At 45.7% G+C, this 13,292-nt stretch overlaps 1 protein-coding gene across 8 annotated transcripts in view; it reads left to right on the top strand.

Annotated features, from left to right (window-relative positions):
- LOC121574951 (slit homolog 1 protein) overlaps positions 1-13,292 on the top strand; it is a 153,327-nt gene that overhangs the window by 136,209 nt on the left and 3,826 nt on the right. For 2 of the 8 annotated variants that reach the window (XM_041887692.2, XM_041887667.2), the window contains 12 exons: positions 3,983-4,054; positions 8,372-8,535; positions 8,737-8,861; positions 9,201-9,438; positions 9,555-9,648; positions 9,921-10,058; positions 10,306-10,534; positions 10,837-10,967; positions 11,145-11,347; positions 12,435-12,723; positions 12,893-13,104; positions 13,255-13,287. In XM_041887692.2, the coding sequence (XP_041743626.2) occupies positions 3,983-4,054; positions 8,372-8,535; positions 8,737-8,861; positions 9,201-9,438; positions 9,555-9,648; positions 9,921-10,058; positions 10,306-10,534; positions 10,837-10,967; positions 11,145-11,347; positions 12,435-12,723; positions 12,893-13,104; positions 13,255-13,287 (1,928 nt within the window). Of the gene's footprint in view, positions 1-3,982; positions 4,055-8,371; positions 8,536-8,736; positions 8,862-9,200; positions 9,439-9,554; positions 9,649-9,920; positions 10,059-10,305; positions 10,556-10,836; positions 10,968-11,144; positions 11,348-12,434; positions 12,724-12,892; positions 13,105-13,254; positions 13,288-13,292 lie in introns of all 8 variants that reach the window. The other 6 variants (XM_041887676.2, XM_041887659.2, XM_041887717.2 and 3 more) reach the window with 4 other exon arrangements.

Here is a 13,292-nt window from a genome sequence, read left to right as displayed (position 1 = left end):
TCATCCATTTCAAAATGCTATATTACTAATACATGAGGTTTCACTGATGGTAGTAAGCTTTGGATCAGCGCGTCTGCAAACATTTTGCCTAAATGACTGTACATGGAACGGACCGAGGGATGATGCAAGTCTGCTCTGCTGCCAACGATCCAGTCACTCATTTACTCCAACTGTAATTGAAAAACAGTAACGTTATGGGAGAGAGAGACAGAGGAGAGACCTGGCCAAAATATGTCTGGCTCGATGGATAGAGGGAGAGAAGAGAGGGAGGGGGAGAGAGATGTGGGGTAAGAGAGACAAAGGGAGAGATGGGAAACAGTGAAGCCTAGTCCAAGTTGTCACTGTTCCTCTCTATTAATTTGGGGAAACTAAAAAGCCATCTGCTGTGTACAACGTCTCAATGGAGAGAGAGAGAGAGAGAGAGAGCGTACAACGGCTCAATGGAGAGAGAGCGAGAGAGAGCGCGAGCGAGTGAGAGACAGATGGAGAGGTTAGTATTATGGGCTGTATGCAATGGAGTGTGTGAGCTGGAATCTTATTTACAACAGAAGACTTAGCCCTGTTAGCACTTTTAGCTGAAGCCTTTAGCTCAGGGAGCTAATGCAAGTCTTCAAGCCTCAAGCCAAGGTTGTTATCAGGGAGCTAACGCAAGTCTTCAAGCCTCAAGCCAAGGTTGTTATCAGGGAGCTAACGCAAGGCTTCAAGCATCAAACCAAGGTTACTTATCAGGAAGATAACGCAAGTCTTCAAGACTCAAGCCAAGGTTACTTATCAGGGAGCTAACGCAAGTCTTCAAGCCTCAGGGTTACTTATCATGCTATTGCAGTTCAGCAGCAGACTTGTCAGACTTCCAAGTGTTTTACCAGGCAGTCTTTCACTGCTCACAACAAAGAACTACACAAAGCTGCTTTTTACTGCAGAATAAGACTCAGCCTTCATGATCATTAGGAAACACAAAGCCTTGGTCCTGTTTTTACCAGCAGAATCACAGTGCAGCTGAATGATCATTAGTTCATACTGTATTTCAGCTCCCAGCCGCTGGCTTTGATCTTAATGAAGCTATATGGCCGCGACTCCTGGTACATTTCACTCACGCGCCATATAAGTCTGCTTCATTTGTAACTTATACCCTATGTTAGTATGCAGACGCCCCCTCACACACACATGAACACACACACACACCCCTCCTCTCTGTCTAGGACCACCCTATTGTCTCAGTTGAACAGGAGTCAGAAATGAAACAGAAAACTTTGATGTCTTTACTGCTGGTCTGATCAATCAAATCCCTCCTATAAAATGTCAATTGGTACCTCGCTCTTTCTTTTCTGAAAGGGAGGAGAGATAGAGAGGCTCTGAAGGCGAGACGTTTAATAGTTTTAACTGTAAGACTCTAAAAGGGGTTCAGAGTTCAAAGTTGGCAGGTTTTAGTCTGCCCTTCACAGAAAGCACACTGAGGTGCCAAAAGTTTAATTATAACACACACACACACACACACACACACACACACACACACACCCCTTCGGCTTTACAGACTAGTAAAAACATTTAGGAATCATTAGCGCACACAGCTTCAAACAGGCTAAGGGTCTGGCATGGATGTGGTTTGGGATGTGTGTGTGTGCGTATGTGTGTGTGTGTGTGTGTGTGTGTGTATATGCGTGTGTGTCTGTGCCTGTGTGTGTGATGATTATTGTGGTTTTGGTTGAGGATTAATAAGCTGATAATTGGCCTGCTGGGTATTAGGTGTGTGTGTGTGTGTGTGTGTGTGTGTGTGTGTGTGTGTGTGTGTGTGTGTGTGTGTGTGTGTGTGTTGGGTATTAGGTGTGAAGGGAGTGTGTCAAGACAGCGCCAGTGTGTGGCCAAGAAGTATGGGGTGAGAAAGAGAAATTGAGAGAAAATGAAAGAGAGACTTCAAAACTGCGGCCCAATCAACAAAGGTTTTAGAAAGAAAGACAGTCAAAGACAGAGAGAAAGAGAAAGAAATGTAGAGACAGAGAGTTAAAGGAAGAGACGTGTCATAAAAAGAGAAGGCTGGGAGAGCGCTGTGTGCCGGTGTGTTAGTAAAGATCATGTTTCTCTAACAGAGACTCCCTGGCTCCTCTCCTCCCCTCTCATCTCTCTCTCTCTCTCTGAGACAGTGCTACTGGCCAACTGCCCACTGTAAATCTTTCTCCTGCCCATACCCTCACCCCTAACCCGCTGCCTTGGTAAGGGGTATACGTGTTCAGTCAGCAGGGGCTATAGCGTAGGAGTGGATACATTATAGGGTCGGAGGGTACAGAGCTGGAATAAATCAAGTCTGCCATTTTAAAGTGGAAATTACAAACATTAGAAGTCTTTTAAAAAGGTGAATACACTACAATTTGCATTTTGTGCCACTCAGGAAAATTGGCTTCAACAACAGAGTGATCAAATTAAAATAGCACATCTGTACTGAACAGGAAGGTATAGTAATAGTTTGGTCAGTAGAGTATTAGAAGCAAATATCTGGTCTTCAGCCAAAGAGACTGAGACTGTTGCTAATGACCTGACAAAATAGGACAGACATATTAATTTAATGCCATTAAAGCCCGGTGTTTACTGCCATTAACATTTTACATTTTAGTCATTTAGCAGACGCTCTTATTAAGAGCGACTTACAGTTAGTGAGTGCATACATATATTTTTTTCATATTAAGCCTTGTGTGTGTGTGTGTGTGTGTGTGTGTGTGTGTGCGTGCGTATGTGCGTGCGTGCGTGCGTGCGTGCGTGCGTGCGTGCGTGCGTGCGTGTGTGTCTATATATATCGGTTAGCCCAGTGGCTCGTCACCCAATACCCTCATTGAAAGACGAGGAAGGAAGCAGCCCTAGCACTAGGACTCTGACAGACCCCCTTCTGCCCCTCATCCCAACCCCAGACACCAAATCAAATCCAAATCAAATCAAAGTTTATTGATCACGTACACAGATTTGCAGATGTTATAGCAGGTGCAGCAAAATGTTATTACTGCACTGTTTCTAACAGCAATAATTAAATATATATATATATATACACATAATCCAGATTTTTTAAAAATATATATAGGATTAGCCATGACTAGAATACATTATATACACCGAGTATACAAAACATATTTCCATGACATTGACTGACCAGGTGAATCCAGGTGAAAGCTATGGTCCCTTATTGATGTCACTTATTAATTCCACTTCAACTCAATATTAGGATGTCTTAATGTTTTGTGCACTCAGTGTACATATAAAGTGGATGAAACAGTATGTAAACATTATTAAAAGTGACCAGTGTTCAATGACTCTATGTACATAGGGCAGCAGTCTCTCTGGTGCAGGGTAGAATACCGGGTAGTAGCCGGCTAGAACAGTGACTAAGAACTGTTCACAACTCCTAACTCCCCCTTTCCTCACTCACAGACCCCCCTCATCTTCCCTCACTGCCCCCCTTTAGCTGTCAGAACCCTACCACCCCGTCTGGTAATCACAGCCTAGGCACTCTGCTCAGTACTCAGTTCAGTAACCCAACACCAGCCACTCTGGATTCCACTGCAGCCCTATGTCTGTCTCTGCCAGCCAGCCCTGAGCCCCACATAGCAGCCATAGAGCCAACCTTTCCCCTGCCCAGACCTGCTGCAGAGAAACAGACAGTAAAGCTGCAGTCATTAGAGAGAGAGAGAACTGTAGCTAGCTGATTCACACAGGAGCTAATTCTGACTCCATGTTTGTGATTAACTTTTTAGTTTACTAAAAAATCTTCTTCACTCTCTCCATGCACTCCTCTTTCCCTGTAGACTTCAGTGCCACTGCAACTGTAACTCTAACATAAGGACCCTGCATTGTCTGTCTACAGAATCTTCTGAACAAATCTCGACAAAATTTGATCTGACATTTAGGCCGTTTGAACAGAACAGTGTGAGCAGATCTAGTTCACTATTTATTGTTCATTGTTTAATCCTACTCACCTCCCACTCTGTCTGTCATTTCTAAGGTCTCTCCATGGCAACGAAATCTCAGAGCTTCCTGACGGCATCTTCAGTGACGTGGCCTCTCTGTCTCACCTGTGAGTAAACTCACATAAACGCACGAGCACACGCACAGACACACACAGACACACACAGACACACACAGACACACACACACACACACACACACACACACACACACACACACACACACACACACACACACACACACACACACACACACACACAGGAGCATGCCCAAAACACTCAAACAGACACACATGGGTACTAGTAAAACCAATACACACATGCATACACCTTTCACACACACAAAGAAGTACACACACAAATATTAATCAATTAACAAATACACTTTTCTAAAGCAACACCAGCATCAATAAAAGGTATCACATATAAACAGAACCATCTTGTTTGTTACCATCTGATTGTCCCTTACTGTTTCACCCACTTTCTGAAGACTAACCACACACACACACTTACAGTTGAAGTCGGAAGTTTACATACACTTAGGTTGGAGTCATTAAAACTCGTTTTCAACCACTCAACAAAATTCTTGTTAACAAACTATAGTTTTGCCAAGTCGGTTAGGACATCTACTTTGTGCATGACTCAAGTAATCTTTCCAACAATTGTTTACAGACAGATTATTTCACTTATAATTCACTGTATCACAATTCCAGTTAGTCAGAAGTTTACATACACTAAGTTGACTGTGCCTTTAAACAGCTTGGACAATTCCAGAAAATGATGTCATGGCTTTAGAAGCTTCTGATAGGCTAATTGACATCATTTGAGTCAATTGGAGGTGTACCTGTGGATGTATTTCAAGGCCTACCTTCAAACTCAGTGCCTCTTTGCTTGACATCATGGGAAAATCAAAAGAAATCAGCCAAGACCTCAGAAAAAAATTTGTAGACCTCCACAAGTCTGGTTCATCCTTAGGAGCAATTTCCAAATGCCTGAAGGTACCACGTTCATCTGTACAAACAATAGTACGCAAGTATAAACACCATGGGACCACGCAGCCGTCATACCGCTCAGGAAGGAGACGCGTTCTGTGTCCTAGAGATGAACGTACTTTGGTGCGAAAAGTGCAAATCAATCCCAGAACAACAGCAAAGGACCTTGTGAAGATGCTGGAGGAAATAGGTACAAAAGTATCTATATCCACAGTAAAACGAGTCCTATATCGACATAACCTGAAAGGCTGCTCAGCAAGGAAGAAGCCACTGCTCCAAAACCGCCATAAAAAAGCCAGACTACGGTTTGCAACTGCACATGGGGACAAAGATCTTACTTTTTGGAGAAATGTCCTCTGGTCTGATTAAACAAAAATAGAACTGTTTGGCCATAATGACCATCATTATGTTTGGAGGAAAAAGGGGTAGGCTTGCAAGCCGAAAAACACCATCCCAACCGTGAAGCACGGGGGTGGCAGCATCATGCTGTGGGGGTGCTTTGCTGCAGGAGGGACTGGTGCACTTCACAAAATAGATGGCATCATGAGGAAGGAAAATTATGTGGATATATTGAAGCAACATCTCAAGACATCAGTCAGGAAGTTAAAGCTTGGTTGCAAATGGGTCTTCCAAATGGACAATGACCCCAAGCATACTTCCAAAGTTGTGGCAAAATGGCTTAAGGACAACAAAGTTAAGGTATTGGAGTGGCCATCACAAAGCCCTGACCTCAATCCTATAGAACATTTGTGGGCAGAACTGAAAGAGCGTGTGCGAGCAAGGAGGCCTACAAACCTGACTCAGTTACACCAGCTCTGTCAGGAGGAATTGGCCAAAATTCACCCAACTTATTGTGGGAAGCTTGTGGAAGGCTACCCGAAACGTTTGACCCAAGTTAAACAATTTAAAGGCAATGCTACCAAATACTAATTGAGTGTATGTAAACTTCTGACCCACTGGGAATGTGATGAAAGAAATAAAAGGTGAAATAAATCATTGTCTCTACTATTATTCTGACATTTCACATTCTTAAAATAAAGTGGTGATCCTAACTGACCTAAAACAGGGAATTTTTACTAGGATTAAATGTCAGGAATTGTGAAACTGTATTTGGCTAAGGTGTATGTAAACTTCCGACTTCAACTGTACGCACTTACGCACACACACACACAGAACTTACACGCACACACACACTTACGCACTTACGTACATGCACACACACACACACACACATACACACACACACACACACACACACACACACACACTCACACACAGAGAGGTGGTCTGGGCTGGTAGTATGTGTGTCAGGGGATGGTGGCTAACAGTAGTCCGTCAGTAGAGCTGTTTGGTGGGCTTCACATCTGCCAAACTCCCCTGGTCAGTCACAGAGCTGTGGTAATGCTACACACAGACCCTTCCACTGTCTCATTTCCATGTGACATCTCCAAAACAAACACACACACATATGTACAACACACACAGACAAACACCTTGTAGGTTTAATAACATTCTTCACAGTCTGTGGGCTTTGAAGGGAGTTTTGGGAGTGTTTGGGTGTGTGTGAGTGTGTGGTAGCATTCAAATCAAATCAAAATAAAATCAAATTGTATTTGCCACATGCGCCGAATACAACAGGTGTAGACCTTACAGTGAAATGCTTACAAGCCCTTAACCAACAATGCAGTTTTAAGAAAAAAATTGATAAGTAAAAAATAAAAATAGCAAATAATTAAAGAGCAGCAGTAAAATAAAATAACAGTAGCGAGGCTATATACAGGAGGTACCGGTACAGAGTCGATGTGTGGGGCACCGGTTAGACATGTCTGTCAGTATGTTTGTGTGTGTTTGTACGTGAGGTTGAAGCAGATCTTTACTCCCAGTGGGGTCCAGGTTGTCTGTCATGTCAAAGCCATCAGCTGTAAATCAATAGGCCTATCCATGTCAGGAGCACAGCGGGCAAGGGAGGAGAGAGGGATGGGAGAAGGAGAGAGAGGGATGGAGAAGGAGAGAGAGAGCGGGATGGGAGGAGAGAGAGGGATGAGAAGGAGAGAGAGGAATGAGAGAAGGAGAGAGAGGGATGGAGAAGGAGAGAGCAGGATGGAGAAGGAGAGAGCGGGATGGAGAAGGAGAGAGAGGGATGAGAGAAGGAGAGAGAGGGATGGAGAAGGAGAGAGAGGGATGAGAGAAGGAGAGAGTGGGATGGAGAAGGAGAGAGAGGGATGGAGAAGGAGAGAGCGGGATGGAGAAGGAGAGAGAGGGATGGAGAAGGAGAGAGAGGGATGGAGAAGGAGCGAGCGGGATGGAGAAGGAGAGAGAGGGATGGAGAAGGAGAGAGAGGGATGGAGAAGGAGAGAGCGGGATGGAGAAGGAGAGAGAGGGATGGAGAAGGAGAGAGAGGGATGGAGAAGGAGAGAGGGATGAGAGAAGAGGAAATGAGAGGAGAGAAGAGAGTGCAGTGAAGAGAAGAGAAGAAGAGAGGAATGTGAGGGGTATACAAGGGACGATAAGAGAAGAAAGGGGGAGAATACAGAGGAAGGAGGAGAGAGGTCTAGAGGCTTGTCTTAGGTAGAGAGAGGAGAGATATTGCAGGGAGGTAAAAAAAAAAAAAAAAAAGATCTAGAGAAAGTTGTGGGGGTTCCTTGTCTTTGTCCTTCATTGATCCACAGTCAAGTGCCTTTCATGTTAGCAGATGTCAGATATCAGCTATTGAACTGGCCTGAAACATGAACTTGTTGTTCTGGGTAATGGAACAGCATCGATCAGGCAGTGTGTGTGTGTGTGACTATGCGTCACTGTGCCTGAATGCATGTTTTTTACAGCATCGATTCAGAAGTAGCCATGACTAGTTGTGTTAAGTTCCCTTTTAGCAACTCAATAACTCCTCCTTTGTCTACACTTTGCATCGACACTTCAACAACATTTGTTCTCCTTTCTCTACTTTAAAATGCCGCCCCCCCCCCTCCCCTCCCCTTTGTGCAAACAACCTTTCAAGAAGCAGAGGCATAGCTTGTTGGTCCTTTCTAGAAGAGAAAGACTAAGGGGAATTTTCTGACCAGCCCGATTGACAGCCTGAATAGCCAACATCTATAACTGACCCTTACCTTAACTAACCCTAACCTTAATCAAACCCCTAACTTTAACCCTAATCCTAACCATACCCTTAACCTAATTAAATATTGTTTCTCTTTCTAGAAGTACAGTGCTGTAACAGTTGAGAATGTGGCTCTCTGTGTTATCTGAAGGACAGGAGAGACACCTGCTGGTCAGATAGAGCAATACATCTAGTGAACCTCAGCCTTCATTAGACTCTGAAAACGCATCCTTCTTTCTGCCATGATTAATTGATTGATTGATTCCTCAAGTTGATTGGTGCCAACCCTCTGACTGACCCTTACCTGTCCTTACCCTTAACTTCTGACCCCTCTCCCTCAGGGCTATTGGTGCCAACCCCCTGTACTGTGACTGCCGTCTACGTTGGCTGTCTGACTGGGTGAAGACGGGGTACAAGGAGCCTGGCATAGCCCGCTGTGCCGGACCGACGAGCATGGAGGGCAAGCTGCTGCTCACCACCCCTGCCAAGAAGTTTGAGTGCCATGGTAAGATGGATTAATTCATTTTGTTTAATAAGGAACCAGAGAAGGGCTTAGCGGTTCTCTCAAAAATCTATCAGCTTTTCAGTTTTCATCAGTCCATGTCCCATGCTAATTCTTGTGTAGATCCAGCTATACTGTATACTTAAAAACTAAATGAACAGGAAAGGTAAGCATCATCTAAAATAATAAAATGTGCATGTATAGGTGAGGTGGACAGTGACGTCCTGGCCAAGTGTAATCCGTGCCTGTCCAGTCCGTGTGTCAACCAGGGGATCTGTCACAGTGATCTGGTGGAGATTTACAGGTGCAGCTGTCCTCCTGGATTCAAGGTGAGATCTCACACTAACCCTTTACCTTCTGACTGAGCATGCTTCTGTTCCAGCCCAGCTCTAACACTTACTTAGGCCTATTTAGTTATCGTCTTTGTGGCTGTTGATGTTCGTGACAAGACCTCTCCACTTCTAAAGCCTGTTTTCAGAATGTGCAGGGTTTTGTCCCAGCCTGGCTTTAACACACCTGATTCAATTCATGAAAATTAATTAACTTGAAATTCAATGACACGCATTAACTTGATGTGTTGATGAGTGTAATCAGTTTGTTCACAGACACAGTAGCTCTCCAGGAACAGGGTTGGTTGGTGACCACTGCTCTTTTCTCTGTGTCTGCAGGGTAGGAGCTGTGAAACTGCTCTGAATGCGTGTGTCAGTAACCCCTGTGCCAATGGGGGCACCTGCCTACTAAACGAGGAGGAGGAGGGGGCATACAGCTGTACCTGTCCCCTTGGCTTTGAGGGTCCTACCTGCCAGACCAACATTGATGACTGTGAAGATAACGACTGTGAAAACGGAGCTAACTGTATAGATGGAGTCAACAACTATACCTGCCTCTGTCCTCCTTACTACACAGGTAAGACATTTACATATTCCACTAGACCAGCCTATCACTGTTGAGTGGGCCTATCATGGTTGACTTTTCCATCCTTTGCTTTACCTTGCTATGTAAATGTATCTCTCTCTCTCCAGGGGAGATGTGTGAGGAGATGGAGGATGTGTGTGCTCCAGGTCTCAGTCCGTGTCAACACCAGTCTACCTGTCTCATCAGCTCTACTGGACCTCAGTGAGTACACAATGTCAACCTGTGTGTGTGTGTGTGTGTGTGTGTGTGTGTGTGTGTGTGTGTGTGTGTGTGTGTGTGTGTGTGTGTGTGTGTGTGTGTGTGTGTGCGTGTGCGTGTGCGTGTGTGTGCGTGTGCGTGTGTGTGCGTGCGTGCGTACGTGCTTGCGCGTACGTGCGTGCGTGACTTGAAGATGTGTGTTGGCACCCAGACTTAATGCCTAGGCTTAAGCTCAGTGGGCTAACGTTAATGCTAACGTTGTGTGTGTGTTGCAGGTGTGTGTGTTCTCCGGGCTACGTCGGTGATGACTGCAGTGTGGACTATGATGACTGTGAGGAGAATCGCTGTCAGAATGGAGCTCAGTGTGTCAACCAACTCAACGGATACTCCTGCTCCTGCCTCGACGGCTACAGGTGAGGCATACACACAAACCTTAGAACTCACACACAACTTAGAACTCACACACAACTTAGAACAGTATCAAGCCATCCGTGGTATAATATGTATTGGGTACCACTTCTTCTTATCAGCTGGGAAATTTCTAACATCTCTGCATCTGTCATTTGGACTTACTGACCTCTCTCTCTCTCTCTCTCTCTCTCTCTCTCTCTCTCTCTCTCTCTCTCTCTCTCCTTCCTCCTAACCCACGCCCTCCCGTAGTGGTCAGTTGTGTGAGGTGCCCTCCTCCCCGCTGTCTCTGTGTGACCTGGCAGACTGCCAGAACGATGCCCCGTGTGTGGAGCGGGCAGGCCGGGCACTGTGCCAGTGTCTCCCTGGGTTCGGAGGGCCTCGCTGTGAGAAGCTGGTCAGCGTTAACTTTGTAGACAGAGACTCCTACCTGCTGCTCTCTGACCTCAAGAACTGGCCGCAGGCTAACATCACACTGCAGGTATCTAACATCTCACTACAGGTACTGTAACACACACTCACAGTGCACACACACACATACACACACACACACAACTTATCCAGTGCAGGTACTAAATCAGCAATTCAACAGGCATGTGTTTAAAATCCATGCATGTACAGTAACTTGGACTTTTGGACTGTGATGTCAGAGAAATTTGCAAGAAGATTTGAGTTATGTACGAGGATCTCAAGTTAACATTCAGTCTTTTTAACTAACATAGGACATGATGTCATATCATATCATTACAATACATGCTATTATATTGTGATATCTGCCCCCAGGTGTCGACAGCGGAGGACAACGGTATCCTGCTGTATAATGGGGACAACGACCACATCGCCGTAGAGCTGTTCCAGGGTCACGTTAAGGTCAGCTACGACCCTGGCAGCCTGCCTGGACATGCTATCTACAGGTAAACACACATATAAGGACACACACATATACATAAGCATAAGAGTAACATTTTAACAGCAACCAAATGTTTAATAAATGTTTGTCCTCCTCTCCTCCTCTCTTTTCTTTGTCTGTCTGTTTCTTCCACTCTCCCCTGTATATTTCTCTCTTTCTCCCTCCCTCGCTCTGTCTGCAGTACTGAGACGATCAACGACGGTCAGTTCCACACGGTGGAGCTGGTGACCATTGACCAGATGGTGAACCTGTCCATCGACGGGGGTCTCCCCACCACCATGGACAGCCTGAGGGGGGTCCGGCCCCTGAACGGGGAGGCTCCGCTATACGTGGGGGGTAGGGGCCCTCTCCAGAACACACCTACTTCCTCCTCCTCTGCTGCAGGCACTACAACTACTACACTACTGTCAATGTCACCACCCCCACCGCAACCCAACCCCAATCCACCACCCACCACCACAACCAACCCCCAACCCCAACCACCCTCCCCATCCCAAAACCCCAACCACCGCAAGCGAGCCATATCCCGACCCAATCCTGCAACCTATCCAACTACACCCAGTCCATCCCCCACTACGACTGTGTTTGTTAGAACTCTCCAGCATACAAATACACACACACACACACACGCTTGCATACACATATACTGTAAGTAAACACACCTATAAAGCCACACACTCCTGCCTGACGATGGTGTTATTACATATAAACCCATACACATGTACACAATCAGCAACACAATGTACTAATATAGTGCGCAACAGTAAAGCCCCTGTCCCTTGGCCCTATGAGCATCACCCCTTAATGCCCACAGTATTCCAGATACATACAGTATTCCTACCGTATAATACATCGTATATAGTCTTTCATTCTATTTCACTCCTATAGGTCCCTATCTCTGTCCTACCAGACACAGTCTTCACTCTGGATATGTGACGTGGTTTATTGGCATGGATCATGATTTTCCTGGTTTCTTTTCTTCACCTTATACTCTGTAACCCGACTAGTCGTTCTTGGTATCAACGCATTGAGTGTTGAAACAGAATTGATCTGATATCAGAAATGCCTGTGTGTTCAGAGTATGTGATGTCTTGGTGATGTGCTGTGCTGTACTGTACTGTGGTGTATGTTTGTGGCTGTATAGAAGAGTCAGCCAATACCCCTTCTCCTTTTCACTGTCCTCTGTTTCAAAGACGCTGTGCCTCATATACTGTTGTTTCAGAATTGAATTAGTGTCAAACCACTATTATATCAGAGAAACTCGTGAATTGAAAATAGTCAAATGTAAATAATTTAATTTGATCTATCCAGTTGCATACGGCTCTTTGAAAAAGCCTCTTCCTTCATTACTTCCATATCAGTCCCTTGTTAACTGTTTCTCTGTTCTCCTGCTCTCCACTCTCATACATCTCTAACCAACACCTCCCTTCTTCCTCCTATCTCTATCCTCCCCCTATCCTCCGTCTCTCAGGTATGCCAGTGGACGTCCACTCGGCAGCCTTCCGGCTCTGGCAGATCCAGAATGGCTCCAGTTTCCACGGCTGCATCCAGAACCTATATATCAACAACGAGCTGCAGGACTTCACTAAGACCCAGATGAAGCCGGGCGTGGTGCCAGGCTGTGAGCCTTGTAGGAAGATCTACTGCCTGCATGGTATCTGCCAGCCGGACGGGGCACAGGGACCAGTCTGCCACTGCCAGCCTGGCTGGAACGGACCACACTGTGACCAGCCGGCCACCAACCCATGCCAGGGCAGCAAGTAAGTACAAACTCGCTGGGGTTATGATGATAATGCATTGCATTTCAACTGGTTTTCACTGTGTATCAAATTGCAATTCATATGAACAGTTTGAGACAAGTATTTACTAATGTTCAACCCAAGCCTCTTAGTCTTAGCTGTCTGATTGATTTATATTCCCTCTCCCCAGGTGTGTGCATGGCAAGTGTATTCCCCTGGACCTGCAGTCCTACCGCTGCGAGTGTGTGGAGGGTTACCGTGGTGCCCTGTGTAACCAGCAGGGGGAGCTGTTTAACCCCTGCCGCAGCCACAACTGTAAACACGGGCGCTGCCAGATCTCTGATACAGGAGACGCCTACTGCGACTGTGAGGCTGGATACACTGGAGAGCTCTGTGACGCAGGTAGGAGACACACACACACATTACTACTGTGGATACACCAGAGAGCTCTGTGATGCAGATAGGAGATAGTTTATCTTTCTCAATGTGGACTGTCTGGCATCCTAGTTTACTTAGCTTGTCTCTGTTGTTGCTTGTCTTTGATACCAACAGACCAAGAGGTAATCCAGCCTAAACCAACTACAGGTACC

The sequence above is a fragment of the Coregonus clupeaformis genome, chromosome 1 (genome assembly GCF_020615455.1).
Source record: "Coregonus clupeaformis isolate EN_2021a chromosome 1, ASM2061545v1, whole genome shotgun sequence".
In the NCBI taxonomy this organism is placed as follows: domain Eukaryota; kingdom Metazoa; phylum Chordata; class Actinopteri; order Salmoniformes; family Salmonidae; genus Coregonus; species Coregonus clupeaformis.
Note: the sequence above shows the minus strand (reverse complement) of the source record. Positions and strands in the feature narration are given on the sequence as shown.